This window comes from Corvus hawaiiensis, chromosome Z, assembly GCF_020740725.1.
Source record: "Corvus hawaiiensis isolate bCorHaw1 chromosome Z, bCorHaw1.pri.cur, whole genome shotgun sequence".
Classification (NCBI taxonomy): domain Eukaryota; kingdom Metazoa; phylum Chordata; class Aves; order Passeriformes; family Corvidae; genus Corvus; species Corvus hawaiiensis.
Genome location: NC_063255.1, coordinates 37,830,204 through 37,845,492, shown reverse-complemented (window position 1 = coordinate 37,845,492; position 15,289 = coordinate 37,830,204). Strand labels below are relative to the sequence as shown.

Here is a 15,289-nt window from a genome sequence, read left to right as displayed (position 1 = left end):
TGGAAACAGCCTCTAAGATCATTGACTCCAACCATAAACCTATCCCCACTGTGTTAATCTCTAAACCATGTCCCTCAGTGACACATGCACACATTTTTTTTTAACAATTTTGGAGATGTTAACTCTACCTACTATTTGAGTATCCTGTTCCAATGCCTGGCCAACCTTTCAGTGAAGAATTTTTTCTCTAGTATCCAATCTAGACCTCCCCTTGTGCAACTCGAGGTCATTTCCTCTCATCCTGTGGCTTCTCCCACTTCTCATGTGGGAGAAGAGACTGACTCTCGTCTGGCTACACCCTCCTTTCAGGCAGTTGTAGAGAGTGATAAGGTCACTCCTCACCTTCCTTTTCTCCAGGATCAACAACCCCAGCTCCCCCAGCTGCTCCTCATAAAACTTGTGCTCCAGACCCTTCCCCAGCTCTGTTGCCCCTCTCTGGACACTCTACAGCACCTCAGTGTCTGGGGCTGTGAAGGTTTAGAAATGGTATTCCCCAATTTAATGTTCTCACTGAAGCACTCGAAACCATGTGGCACTCACTCACTCCCCTCTCCTCTCCCCCTCCCCTTTGCATGATGTGGAGAGGAATATTTGTGGCATAAAAAGTAATGATCAGGGGTTGAGATAAGAACAATTTACTGGAAAGAGCTAAACCGTCAGTTACAGAGCAAAGCAGTGATACCCCGCCATACTTACTCGACCAGAAGGGACCCCTTCTCTCACCCCTGAAAAATGATGTGAGGTGGTATAGAATAACCTCTGGGTATTAGCAATGCCCCCTCCTGGCTTCTGCAAAATTTAGCTCTGTCCTGGACGAAACTAGGACAAGGTCCCAGAGCTGAACACAGGATTTGAGGTGTGGCCTCATCAATGCTGAGGACAGCAGGACAATCACTGCCCTGGTCCTGCTGGCCACACTATTTTTGATACAGGCCAGGATGTCTTTGGCCTTCTTGGCCACCTGGGCACAGTGCTGGATCATGTTTGACTGGCTGTCAACCAGCACCCCCAGGTCCTTTTCTGCCAGGCAGCTTTTCTGCTGCTTTTCCCCAAGCCTGTAGTGCTGTATGGGGCTGTTGTGACCCAAGGACAGGACCCAGCCCTTTGTGTTATTGAACCTCATGCAATTGCCCTTGGCCCATTGATCCAGCTGGTCCAGATGACTGAACATCTTTCCCACCCTATAGTAGATCAATACTCCCACCCAGCTTAGTGTTGTTTGCAAAGTGACTAAGGGGACACTCAACCTCCATATCCAGATCAACAATAAAGACTATGAAAAGGGCTGGCGCCAAAACTGAGCCCTGGGGAACACCACTGGTGACCAGGGGACAAGTAGATTGTTCTAGTAGAGGGTAAAGTAGAGCCTGTATCAGACTTTTTTTGGAAATAAGCTAAAAAGTCTCAATGTTTCTAGTAGCAATCACTGTTCTTTCAATAGCATTAAAATTATGTGACTTCTTCTCATCTGTAGCTTTTATGTTATTCCCATTTATTCACTTTCCCTCCAATATGTTTATCCTGCTAGCTTGTACCCATGATTTCTTTTTTCAAAGTTTTTGTTGCTGTTTTTTTCTGTAAATGTTTGCCTGGAAGGGCCAGAGAATATTAGAAAACGGTTTGCTGTAGGGCTTCCTCAGACACAATGTAATAGCACTCACCATCCTCCTCTTACCATTGAACTTTTGTTCAGAAATTTTATTTTTCAAGTTTCATTAAACTTAAGCACTCCTCTGTGGAAACATAGATTTGAACATTAGACACTGCATAACCAAATTAACAAATTTGCTAGGCCATAGATGCTATTTATACAATAATTCTACATCACAGTAGTAATTCTAGCCTATCCAGAAAATGATGCATAATCACTGATGTAGTTTAAAAAGAAATAATACAAAAAGCCACTCCAAGACTGTGTAACTGAACTGTTCAGCACTTTTTTGCCAAAACTTCCAGATGTTTTTCAGTCTTACTGAAAATTGTGTGTTGATAGGCCACCTACTAGTAAGGCAGTGGAACTGCCCTTTTAATTATGGCACAAATTACAGAGGAGTTTTTTTTCAATTTGTGTAATTCTCTCTTTGTTTATGTGTAAGGGGGCATGCTTGCAAATCACTGTGCTTTTATTTCATGTACTATATATGCATACAGAGATGGACGTTAATGTGTATTGCAAATGCTAATTATTTTCATGAGACAATATTATGAAAGGTTTTGGATATTTTGAAGTTTTTGAATACTGCTTCTAAATGGAACCTTTCTTACTTTAGTCAACTTATCTACTAGATTTTCACAAGGAAAATAATTGATGTGGGTTTGATTTGGGAGCTCTATCTAAGCAAAGAGTGAGGACTGGGTGTTAAATAAGAAGGTAAGGTGTCTGGAAAGGTTAACTGCTAAGGTATTCATCATTTTGTCTCCTGTTTACAAAACAGCAATAACTAGGTAAATATCACAGCTAAAATGTACGTGAGAGTAATGACAGATAGTTGATGTTGGCAGTGACATGCATCTTGTTGAGTCTTTAATCTTCAGACAGAATTGAAGTCAAGTTCAGATCAACAAATCATCTGGCAGAGGATAACCTAGTGAGACATATTAGGACAACTTTTGATTCTTGCAGGAGGTAAAGGTATGAGAGAACATGAAGTGATAAGAATATTTTCAATGAAAAAAATTATCGCTGCAGTAGAAGTTTCTGGACTTATGTATTATTGAAGTTCATATTCCTGTTTTACCAGATTTAGAGGATAATGCTCCACTCTGAGTCAGAGAGAAGAAAGAGCTGAATCCATTATCAGATATTTCAAACCACATTCTTATGGTCACATATGTACAGGAATAAGAGCAACTTTGTAACAGAAGAAAGTTGAGAATACTTTTGATTTTATACTTTTTGTGTAATAGCAAATATTTTAATGGGAATCATGTAAAGAAAAGAAAAAAACCCCTGCAGAACGGAGCTGTCTGTCTTAAAGTGATTTGTCTAGGAGTAACAGAATAAAAATCATGAACGGGTGTAGCCAGGGGATTTTCTTTGTCTTCTGAGTGAGATTACAGCTCTGGTTCTGACTGTGTGACTGCAGTGCAGTTGCTGTGTATAAACTAGTGCTAGTACATTAGTAATTGATATAATTGAAAATATCCAACAATATATTTTCATAGACACATAGGAAGTAGTGAACTGAAATTTCATATGATCCCAAAGCCTTTGTGCTGGGATGGGATTGTAAGGCTGTATCAGGATTTTTTAGCCCCACAAATTATTCATTAAACATCTCAAAGAGCTGTTAAAATATTTTTACTGTGTTCTCTCACATTTTTTATTTTCCAAATATTTAGCATTAAAATAACTCTTTTGAGACCTACTTTAATAAGAAATCACAGTGAATTTTTGTTTCTTTTCTACTGCATGTTATAAAATTTCATTTGTGCATATCATTAATCCAATTTTCTAGAACTCAGAGGGGAAAACTATTAGTAATAGAGTTTTAAGTGACTTCTAGATATCTAAAATAGCTTTTTCCATTAATAAGATTCCCAATGTGTTCTGTGAGTTTCCAAGGAGAAAATACATATTCTCAGCTTAAATGCCTATTCTGAGGAACTGCAAACTGATTTATTACCTTTGTCATTTATTCAGTATTCAGGGTTATTTGTCCAACAGCTCAGTCTTTTATGAAACTGAGGAAAATTTTGTTTATATCCCCCCTTTGAAGAGGCAGTATTAAACAGTGGTGTTGCAAGTTGACTGTTTTTATGAGGACATTTTTGACTCAGTTTTCAATGGCACCCTTTGTTCTCACTCTTCCTGAGTGGATGGAGCTGGGAGCAGGGTCTGGGGAAGTTAAGTCACTGGCACTGTAAACAATGATCAGGTTCATGACCACCTGAGGAACCTGAATATAGGTGTGTCTATGGAAACTGATGAGATGCATCCCAGAGGCTTGAGGGAACTGCCTGATGTAGCCACCAAGCCACTGTGTGACACTTGAAAAGTTATGGTGGTCAGGTAAACTCCCAGGTGACTGAAAGATGGAAAACACTGTGCTCATTTTAGAAGAAGGTAAAAAGGAGGACCTTGGGATCTGCTGACCTGTCAGCATCATCTCTGTCCCTGGGAAAATCATGGAAGAGATCCTCTTGAAAGCTATGCTAAGGCACATAGAGGCCAGAGGGGTAGTTTGAGAAAACAAGCATGGCTTCACTGAGGAAAAATCCTTCCTGATCAACTTATCAACTGATCAACTGAGTCACTCCTACAGTGGAGTGACTTTACCCACAGACAAGAGAAGGGCTAACCTGTCATCTGTCTAGGCTTTGGTAAGGCCTTTGATATGGTCCCCCACAACATCTTTCTCTCTAAAGTGCAGAGACATGGATGATAAGTGGGCTGTTCAGTGGATGAGGACTTGGCTAGATGATCTCATCCAGAGTGCATTGGTCAAGAACTCAATGTCTGGATGGATGTTTGTGAGAAGTGGTGTGCCTCAGAGGTCTGTATTGGAAACAGTGCTATTCAGTGTCTTCATCAATGATGTAGGCGGTGGGTTCGAGTGCATCCTCAACATATTTGCAGACAACATCCAGCTGAGTGGTGTGGCTGACTTGTTTGAAGGATAGGTTAACCTGTCTCTCATACAGAGGGACTTGGACAAGCTTGGGAACTGGGCTCCTGTGAATCTCATGAGGTTTAGCAAGACCAAGTACAAGGTGCTGTGCTTGGGTTGAAGTACACTCTGGTACGAACACAGGCTGGCGGATGAACAGATTGAGAGCAGCCCTGAGGGGAAGGACTTGGGTGTGCTGGTGAGTGAGAGACTTAGCATGACCCAGCCATGTGCATGTGCAGCCCAGAAAGCCAAACTTATCCTGGGCTTCATCCAAAGCAGTGTGGGCAGCAGGGCGAGGGAGGACATTCTGCCCCTCTGCTCTGCTCTGGTGACACCCCACTTGGAACTCTGCATCCAGCTCTGGATGGACATGGACCTGTTGGCGTGATATGCACAAGGATGGGATACACAAGAGCAGATACACAAGGATGATTAGAGGGATGGAGGATCTCTTCTATGATGACAGGCTGAGAGAAACGGGATTATTCAGCCTGTAGGAAAGAGGGCTCTGGGGTGACCTTACTGTGGCCTTTCAGTACCTGAAGGAGGCCTATAGAAAAGCTTGGTAGGAACTGTTTACAAGGGCATGTAGTAACAGGACAAGGGGTGATGGCCATAAACTTGATGAGGGTAGATTTAGTTTAGATATTACATAGATATTCTTTACTGTGAGGGTGGTGAGGCAGTTAAACAGGTTGCCCAGATAAGTTGTGGGTGACCCATCCCTGGAAGTGTTCAAGACTGGATTGGATGGGGCTTTGAGTACCCTGGTCTAGAGAATGGTGACCTTGCTCATGGCGGTGGGGTTAGAGCTAGATGATCTTTAAGGTTCCTTCCAACCCAAACCATTCCACAATTCAATGGTTCTGTGATTGCAGATTAATGTAAAAAGTTGCCTAGTGTTTTACTCCAGTTTGCACAAGTGAATCTACATTTGCATTGATCCTTAGATGACAAAGGCATTTTGTAACCTCATCTGTACTTTGTCTCTGACACCTTGTTTGGATCACTAATGTAGGCTTGTGTAAGAGGTGAATTTGTACTACAATTTTTTTATAAGAAACTAGAGAATTTAATTACCACGTCAGTATTTTTTTAATGAATTAAAAATTTAAACTGTGAATAAACATAGCAACTATGACATTGCATCTCCCATCTAAAAAAAAAAAAATCTTAATTGTGAAACTTTCAGGGAGGCCATGGATTTCATTACGGCTTTTACTGTGTCGTCATGGAAAACACAAAGATGATAGCTGTTTAATTCCAGAATTTTCAAATTTCATAGAAAAAAAAAATCAGTGACATTAAACATAGTTAATAGCACTATTGCAGCAGCAATTATTTTACTATTACTACTTTTAATTCAGAAGTTGTGCTTGAATGTTATTTGAATGTATAGGTGACATGTGTGGGAGTCAAATCCTGCTCTACATTTGTGCGGTCATGGAAGGGATGTCACCACCTCTCTCTCCTCCTAAAGCTGCCTCAATGGCTGTATTACATACTCATTAAGCCTGATATTGACTGGGCAGCATACCAAAGACAGTGGAGAACTTCTGCACCAAGAAGACATAAAAAAGACCCTAGATGCAGATTTCGGATTGTGAAAGTCATACATACTGCCTTACCTTCTTATTCCCCCTCTGTCAACTGACAATGTCTATGGCATTTGAAGAGTATTTTGGGATTCATCGCTCCACAATTTTGTGCTTCTTAAGTTAAGACACAGAATTTGAGAATCTTTAGTTTTCTTTAGTTTTTAGTTTTAAACTTTAAGTTTTTAGTTTTAAACCAATTTTTAGTTTTTAGTGGGTTTTTTTTATAGACACACAATTGTGCTCTCTCTCTGACAAAGTTAGCCTAGCAGATCTCAGTCTGTAATCTGGATAACGCTTCTGGCAGCTCATCCAGCCTAATTCTACCCTTACGTAGACTGTTAGTTGTAAAAATTTTTGAACAGTTATTTAGAGGAAGAAATAATTAGAGATGTGGTGCTGAATGGAAACCAGGTGGAAACAAAAAATTTCTAAAGGAAAAGCAAGTTTTTCCCAACTCATTTGGTTTCTGTCCTTTGAGAAGTTGGTTGAGCTTCAATTAGTAGATCTTGTCTACCTGGTATTCCATGAAGTATTTGATACAGAGAACTATGGAAAATGAATGTTTGACTCTTACAGAATGGACTTTGATGCCACAATTGTAAAAATGAGCAAAAGACTTGATAAACCAGAGGCAAAAATATGCTTATTTGGAAAGAGAAGGTATTGGTCATGAGGAAGGTAATTTGTAGATTTTCTCAAGGATCAGTCTTGGCTTTATTACTTAGTAATTTTCAGGAATGGGGCTACTGAAATTTTCTGCTGACACAGTTTGGCTGTGCATTGTCACTGAAAACAGGTGGAAATATGGAAAGGCTGATGAGCAGATAGGCTTCTGAAAAAATACAGAGATTAAATTCACAGTTGCAGAGCTCAAGGTCATGTATTCAGTTTTTGTGCAGCATGTCAGAAATCATTAAATGCAAAAAACTGAAGAAATGAAATTCCAAATCTAACAGTCACAGGAGGACTATCCAGTAATTTTAGATGAGAACAGATGCAAAATAAGTCTATTAGGACCATTTAAAGAGGGGAATTTTTATTTTGTCAGCAGAGACTAGAAAAAATGGCTACAGAAATATATTATGAGATGTCTGTTACCTATGGAAACATCAGAAGTAAACACCAGGGAAGGAAAAGAGCTATTTAAAGATAAAATAGACAAAATAATTAATGGTTATAAAACTTCTACAAATAATTCAGGCTAGCAATCTGAAGACTATTCCAAATAAAATTATGAAACTCAGTAACTATGTTCTTCCATAACAACAGCAGATGTAAAAAATAAACTACTTTTAAAATGGAATGTAATAAAGAAAAGAATGGAATTATGTGGTCATGTAAGGATTTCATGCAGGAGATCCTGGTTAGTCCTACATATGTCTTATGGTCCTAGAGGGGGTGTTAATGCTTGTCTACTGCTCACTTGTCAGGTGGCATAACTTAATCCACTGAAGAGCCCAGAGCTGAAAAATAGCCCCTGTAGAATTCCAAGAGATTGCTCCCGGCAGGCAGATCTTGGCAAGCTTCATCCCACTCATTTGTGTTATCCTGAATTTGTAATGGAAATTAAATTCTGTTGCAAGACTCATGGCTTTTCACAGTAATTTTGATAATCTTAGTCACTGCAATTAGCGTAAATTGACTGTAGATTCTGTAGTGCCCTTCTGTTAGGTTAGAGAGGGATTATCTATCACAAGAAAAAATGTGATGCACTTTCTATTTATCTTTTTTCTCATACCTGTAAACCACAGTGGGAGCATTGACATACATGTTAGATGCTATGAAAGTCAGACAGAGAAGCTGTGCTTGAGTCCATCACGCTACCCAGAAGAGCTGCTGTATTTTTTGTGATTTTTTTTCATGAGTGGTTCTGCTCCATGTCTCTAATGCATCAGAGATGATCATCTGAACAGAGTTAGACAAGAGGCTTACGAGCATGTTGGTAACGCTAGATGTCTTGTCTACATTAGTTCTCCAACTACTGATGGAACTGAGAGGTAGAAATTTCAATGACTGAAAAATTAGCAGCTATATCTGTTGTGGGTTAACACTTACAGGCAGCTAAGCCTCATATAGCTTGCTCGGTCCCTGCAGTCCAGTCTCCCACAGCAGGATAGGGAGAGAAGGAGAAAGGCAAAAGTGAGAAAACTCGTGTATCAGGATAAAGACAGTTTAATAAGTGAAGAAGATGTAAAAAACTAGTGATGTAAAAGCACTCACCACAAATTGATCCACATTCAGTCTCTAAGCAATAGGGACCTTGGAAAATTTCCTCCCATTCCTCCCCTGTCTCCAGCTTTTACTGCTGAATGTGACATTATATGCTACAGCATATTCCTTCGGTCAATTTGAATCCAGGGTCTCAGCCCTGTCCCCTCTCAGCCTCCTGCCCACTCACAGCTGACTCACTGGGGCAGCAGAGTGAGAAACAAAAGATGGCTTTTTTGCTGTGTTAGCACTGTTCAGTTTTTACTGTTTGGTCACAAATCCAAAACATAGCATTATGTGAGTTGCTATGAGAAACACTAACTCCATTCCAGATAGAACCAGTATAATATTCCAGTGCTTAAAAGACAGACAAAATATTCAAGGGCTATTGAATCAATGGTTCCTTTTTCACTCCAATGGGATTTGTTCTCCTTTATTACGGGATTAATTGATTGAGGAAATAAATAGTGATTTTCTGATTCTCTAGTTCTAAAGCATTTCTGTTTCAGTGATTATTTTGTTGCAATGAAGGCATAAATTCATGGTTATGACACTTAACATGTGATATAATATCTTCATCTACATTATGATACTAAACCTGGTGAGGCTCCCTGATGGATAGAATAAACTTCTATTATTTTTAGGTGCTTAAAAATATGGAAATAAAGTAGTTCACACATTGACTCCATTGAATTAGTACTATTACTCCAATGACCCTTGTCAGATAGCGTTTTACTGGAAAAACAATGCCTGTTGTAGTCTTACAGAAAATTTTTCTTCTGATATTTTAACTGAACCAGCAGCTTATAGTAAAGGAAAACAGGGTCACTGTCCTAAAAGGACTGTTGAATTTTGAAATACACCTCAGTTTCTGTTTCTGGCAGAGCTAAAACAGGAAGGAAGCTGAGTGGAAGAGCCTATGTTTTTCTTTGTTGTACCCTGTAGAGATTAGTATAACAGAGTTCTCACAATATATGCCTTGTCTGCCACATGTGAGATGATTTGGTCCAGTCATCATTTGAAGACATTGTTGTGTCCTAAGGAAACTAAGGTGTTTATGTAAAATGCGGTGTGATTTGGTGGCTCCTAGTGTTGACCATCAAACTGCATGTCTCTGGCTCTGACAACAGCAATTTCTCATGAAAAAAATGTAGAGCTTTCAACTCCCCATGCTTCTTCTCTGTCCTGTTCTGTGGAAGTACCAAGTAGCCTCTGGTAAGGATTTCCACAGATTGCAAATGGTGAGAAACTCTAAGCCAACATTTGCTTTGGAAGAAGTTTAACGAAACACATGCACACATCCATTACCTTTTATAATCAAAAGTATGCAATGCAGGATACTAAAGACAGAATTCTTGATGTAGTAAGTTTAGTAGGAGTGATTGTTCTCAATGAACAGGTTGTATTGCTAAGACATCTTTCAGTTGGCAAGCAAATTTTCTATGGTGGCCAAACCAAAAGCCAGCTTCTCTAGTTTCAGCTGAGGTCAAGAGGTATCTCAACATTAGAAGAAACAAGATATTTGAAAGTCTTTGCTGCCTCCTTTCAAACTCTCGCTAAAATCATTGCTGATTAAGGGGCATTATTGCCCTTCAAAACATTAATGATCACTGCAGAAAATATTTATTAATCTTACTCATCATGACAATATGGAACTTTTTCTTTGCTTAACTGAGTATACCTTTGATTTTTATTTTCTTCTTTTTTTTTTTTAAGTACACTGATTTGAATTATCTTACCCTCACAGGCTGCTTAAAAAACCTCAAAGTGCTCAATGTGAGTTTCAATAATTTGAAGTCAGTTCCTCCAGAACTGGGTGATTGTGAGAATCTAGAAAAACTGGATTTGTCTGGAAATATGGAAATAACAGAGCTCCCATTTGAAGTAAGATAATAATCTATGTTTTTTCCCATCTTTTTTATTTGGCTTAAAAGTTATTTTATCACAGTGTTCAAATCTTCTCTTAACAGATTAAATCACATCCTTTGCAGTTTTTAGCAATAATGTTTTAGTAGTAATATCATTGAAAATGCCTTAGAAGCAGTTAAATAGGGCCAAGGTACTTTGTTTGTGGTTTTCAAGTGACTAAATTTTTATATATATTCTGATATATGAAGGAGGACATGATCCTAAAGGGGATTTGGCTGTGGTAATAAGCTGAAGGCTGCAAATAGCTATTTTCTGTAAAAATGAAGTGCATCTTGATAGTCAAATTCACATACACACTTTGTATGTTCCCAGTGTCGGTTTCCTTTAAAAACTGTATGAGGAGTTCTATAAACAGCACTGCATTTTTTTATGAGAACAAATATCTCTTTGAAAAGGATATTACATCTGAGGAGTGGCATGAATATATAATAGACTGAGAAAAGAACTCCCAGGCATGCACCAACTTTATTTTTTTCCTGTTGGCTTCATAACTGCTCTCTGCCACAGATGCTCTGAGACTTATTGTCAGGGAAATATAAAATCATTGGCTGGTACCTAATCACAATTTTAGCTGTCATTTGTATTTCTCAGGTTCTTAATATCCTGATTTGTGGGGGCTGAGTGGGGGGATCTTTGGGGAAAAGTGTCAGGGTCCTCTTTACTGATTCCTACTTTTTCTCTAAACATCTGTTATTGGTGATTCACAGGCAATGTTGGAGTGGATTAAACTTAATGTGAGATCTAATTTAGCCATGCTTATGTTCTCTTCTGAGGAAACTAACAGTAATTAATTTTCTCCTTTGACTTTTTGTAGTAAAGTAGTTTATCTGAAAAGAATTGCTGAAAAATTGTGTGAACAAAACAGAAACAAGGACTCAACCTTCCCATCATAAGTGGACATGGCAAAAAAATGCTAGAAACAGAATAAGCAAAGCAGGTCTCCTTTCTCCTTCCTCATCTCTTTCTTTGGATAGCAAAACCAGGCAACAAAACAGAATTTAACTGATAAAAAGGAACCACAGTGGAATCAGAAAACCATATGTCCTGATTAGGCAAAGGAGTTAAATAAAATTATCTTAGAAAAGTGAGTATATTCAAACTTGTGGATGGTAAACTTACCCCCAGTCACTGATATTTTAACATCACTGAGTATTTTTCCCAGTTGCTTACAGAGGTCTTGTAGTGCAAAGATTTACCCGTGTTTATGCATTATGGGTAGCCTTTGCAAGTAAACCTGCCTGTGCATGTAAGTCTTTCCAGGGCTGAGCCCTGAGAGACTGGCGTTTCTTTTGGAGAGCTCAAAAATATTGTTTCCTTCCAAAAGTCCCCTATTCAATGAGATTGAAAGCCACAAAACTGAGTGTAGGTTATTGGATAATGGTTCACTTAAAACCTATGGAAGAAAATTGGAGCTGTGCAAATAACTTCATATAACAGCAAAAACTTCAAGCAATGTCATGTCAGCATGGTATAAAAGGTTGAGAAGAAAAATATTGGCATTATTTATTGTGTTTCTCTAGAGGCTAAAACTCAATTTATATTTGCAGTGATCTGGGAGGCAGGCTATACAAGCTTGTCTGATTTAGATTATAAACTTAGTTTCCCAGAATCAACATTTCAAAGGCAGCTTTGGAAGCTGAACATACAATTAAAAGAACACTTCTGTCAAGTGATTTGAAATGCTGCAAAGTGTTTGGCCTTTGGCATACTCAATATGGCCCATGTTATTCAGAGCCATTGCATCAGTATCCTTGCTAAAATTAATAGGTGTTTGATGTTGAATCTCGCACAAATAGTTGTAGTGATTGGCAGGTAGCTATTTAATGAATTAATATATTGAAGTCTGAACAATTTAAGGAGGGAAAGCAGAAAGACAGTGGCGGGCTAGCTTTGTCTAACAGCCAAACACCTACCTGTCTGCTCACTTCATCTCCCTCCTCAGCAGGATTTTGGGAGAAAACAGTTTAAGAAACCTCATGGTTCAAGATAAAAGGGAGATTGTTTCTTATTTATTTTTGTAGGCAAAGGAGACTGTACTTTGGGAAGATTAATTTAATATTGTCAATATATATTTCAGTAATAAAAAACAAAGACATGAAACCAAAATCTTTCCTCCCCTCTCTCCCAATGTCAACTTCATTTCAGATTCCACTTCCATCCCTGAGCAGTATAGGGAGGCAAGGGAAGTTACAGCCAGTACACAGTGGTTTATAGCTGCTTCTCCTTCCTTCTCACAGTTTTGTCCTCCCCTCATGTGGTGTCCCCATGGGCTGAGCTTTTTTCAGGAATATCCATCTGCAGCAGTATGAGTCTTCCATGAGCTGTATTGTGGAGATCTACTCCACCATGCATCACCTCCTCCTTCTCCTGCTCTGACTTGGTATTCCCTCTGTTCTTTCTCACTCTTTTTATTCTCCCCCTTTCTCTGGTGGATTTTTCCCCCCTTTCTTAAATCAGTTTTTAGAGTGGCACCACACACTTCACTGAGGAGTTCTGCTGTGTCCTGTCTGCAGTCCATTGGAGCCATCTGGAATTGTTGGTCTCCTTTTGGGACAGCCCCTGATGTCTTCCCACAGAGTGTCTTCCCCTGAACTCCCCACACTGCCAGCACCTTGTCATGGATAAGCAGTAAAAGTGTTTATGACTACAAGTTAGGCTATATCATTTATTGTCTAACACAGTTGTTGCTAACATCCATGAATCCAGTGAAATGCTCATAAGGGTTGGTCACATCTCTCATGTGGAGTCATTACTGGGAACTGAAGATTATAAGCCAGCAAATATATGCAAGTTCTGTTTTGGTAGGAGAATGGCTTCGCTTTACAACATTAGGAGGAAAGAGAAAACTTGGCAACTAATAGAAAAAATAACATAGAATGTTGATAAAAAAATTTCCTGTTTATCCTCTGTTAGGTTTGTAAATTTTTATCTGACTTTCAAATCCTTAAAAGTTTCTTTTGGGAAAATTAAGGAAGTGTGTGAGAAAATCATCAGTATTCTTCAGTGCAAAACTTAGTCAAAATTAATAAAGGCAAACTGCAGCCCAGTAGAAATGATTAACGTTTAATTTTGCCTTGGGTTTTTTTTTGCATAGAGTAATGGCCAGAGAGACACCCCATCCGAAACTCTAATATTATTCTTATCCTAAAGCACCTCATGGAGTAGCTGCATCAGCCTATTAGGAGCATGTATGTCCAAGTGCCTGGACTTTTTCTGTATTTCTATTTGGGTATGCTTTGGAACTGTTCCTTGAGGGGCATGCCTTGTGCCATAGCATCAGGAAGAAAGCACACGGCTCACTTGCCTGTTCATTTCTAAGGGAAAGCTCTTTCTCTGCTTGTAAAAGCCACTTCCAGCACTCTGTAGTCATCTCACTAAATCTTAAAATGAGGTAATCTGATGCTACATGAAAAAAAATTGAGGATGTGTGCTCTCATCTTTTACTTTCTCAAGGCTTAGGATTTCATACCATTCCATATTATATCCAAGGAAGAGCAATCTGTTTCAATGTATAGTTTTCAATTTATTTTTATTTATTCTACTGTTGGATGTCTCACGTTTTTAGATATTAAAAAGTTATAGTTAACATCAATATTTGATAAGTATCAATTGAAAGTAGACCTTTGGCAGAGAAAGTTTATGATCTGCAGTTGAGTTCAAATCTATATTAGCCACATTTTCAAATTAAAAATTTCTTCCTCTGGATGAGTGAAAATATAAATTGAAATAAAATATAAATATAAGAAAAGGCAAGCTACATGACATTAAATTTATGCAGTCAGTTTGTAACAGGTTCTTCTAGACCTCAATAGCCGAGTTTAGCAGAGGAAAGTACACTATGAGGCTTAGGGCACAATCCTCCCTGATATGGCACATAGTCATAAAACTCTTAGGTGGAGAGGACTTTGTTCTTCTAGCTAAGATGCTCAAGAGAGGCATGCCCTGTACCTTATTCAGTCCCTCTCTTCGCATAGTGTGATTATACTGGATACTTTATATTAGTGATTTCAGAGAGAAGGAGATGGATGGATTTATTTCTAAATTTCTTGTATATTTTGCATGTGAATTTAAGAATTAGTATAATGCTGGTATTTGTATTTTAACTGTTGGATAGAGTTCCTCTCGCTATCATCATCATACAGGTTACGCAATTATTTTGTTTTCCCAGGAGCAAAAATTGTATTATAAATAATATATTTTCTGATAAAAGTTTGTAGAAAAGCTGCTCTGACCCTATTTTCAGGTGTGTTTTCTTCAGAAAGTATTACTTGCTACAGTTATTTACTGAATCACACAATTACAGTTTCCTGTGGATGATATTTCAAAGAAACAACTTCGTTGTGTGTTTCTTTTTTTTCTGCCAATAATGTTGCTGCAGCCAACAGTATCTATGTGACCCAAAGGAACTTCAGTGAGAAGAGAGGGAAGATGAAGAAGTTCTAATTTCCTCCATCTGGTATAGCACATGCTGTCAGTCAGAGGACAGGCAAGTCATTCCACAGGACCAGGAACAAGACAGAAATGTTTGCAGTAGATGTTCTGATACAGAAAAAAAATTAAAAAGGTTTTTTTTTCAAACTTATTCTGCTTTGAACAGTGTTCCATACTACATCTGAGCAGTCCCAGTAAGTGATGTGAATTTTTTCTGTATCATCTGGGTAGAGCAAAGTGAAGGAATTAGAGACTATTAAAGCATATGAATAATTTGTCAAGCAGAGTGTGTATCTATGAATGCCTCCATCCTTCATAACCTGATCTTTGAAATTCAGAGAAATTAAAAGGCTATGCTTTCTGGGCGCTTTAACACAATGTGTTTTCAAAAGACCAAATTAAATCTTGTTTTGTATTTCTGATGCACAGTTTCAGCTAAGTCCTAATATAAGCAAGCACAGAACGAGACCCCTTCAAAATCATAGAATCATAGAATAGTTTGGAAAGGAT

The 15,289-nt window shown here is 38.5% G+C and overlaps 1 protein-coding gene across 2 annotated transcripts in view; it reads left to right on the top strand.

The window, feature by feature from the left end:
- LRRC2 (leucine rich repeat containing 2) overlaps positions 1 to 15,289 on the top strand; it is a 78,245-nt gene that overhangs the window by 38,656 nt on the left and 24,300 nt on the right. For both annotated transcript variants that reach the window (XM_048292957.1, XM_048292959.1), the window contains exon 5: positions 10,167 to 10,303. In XM_048292957.1, the coding sequence (XP_048148914.1) occupies positions 10,167 to 10,303 (137 nt within the window). The remainder of the gene's footprint in view (positions 1 to 10,166; positions 10,304 to 15,289) is intronic.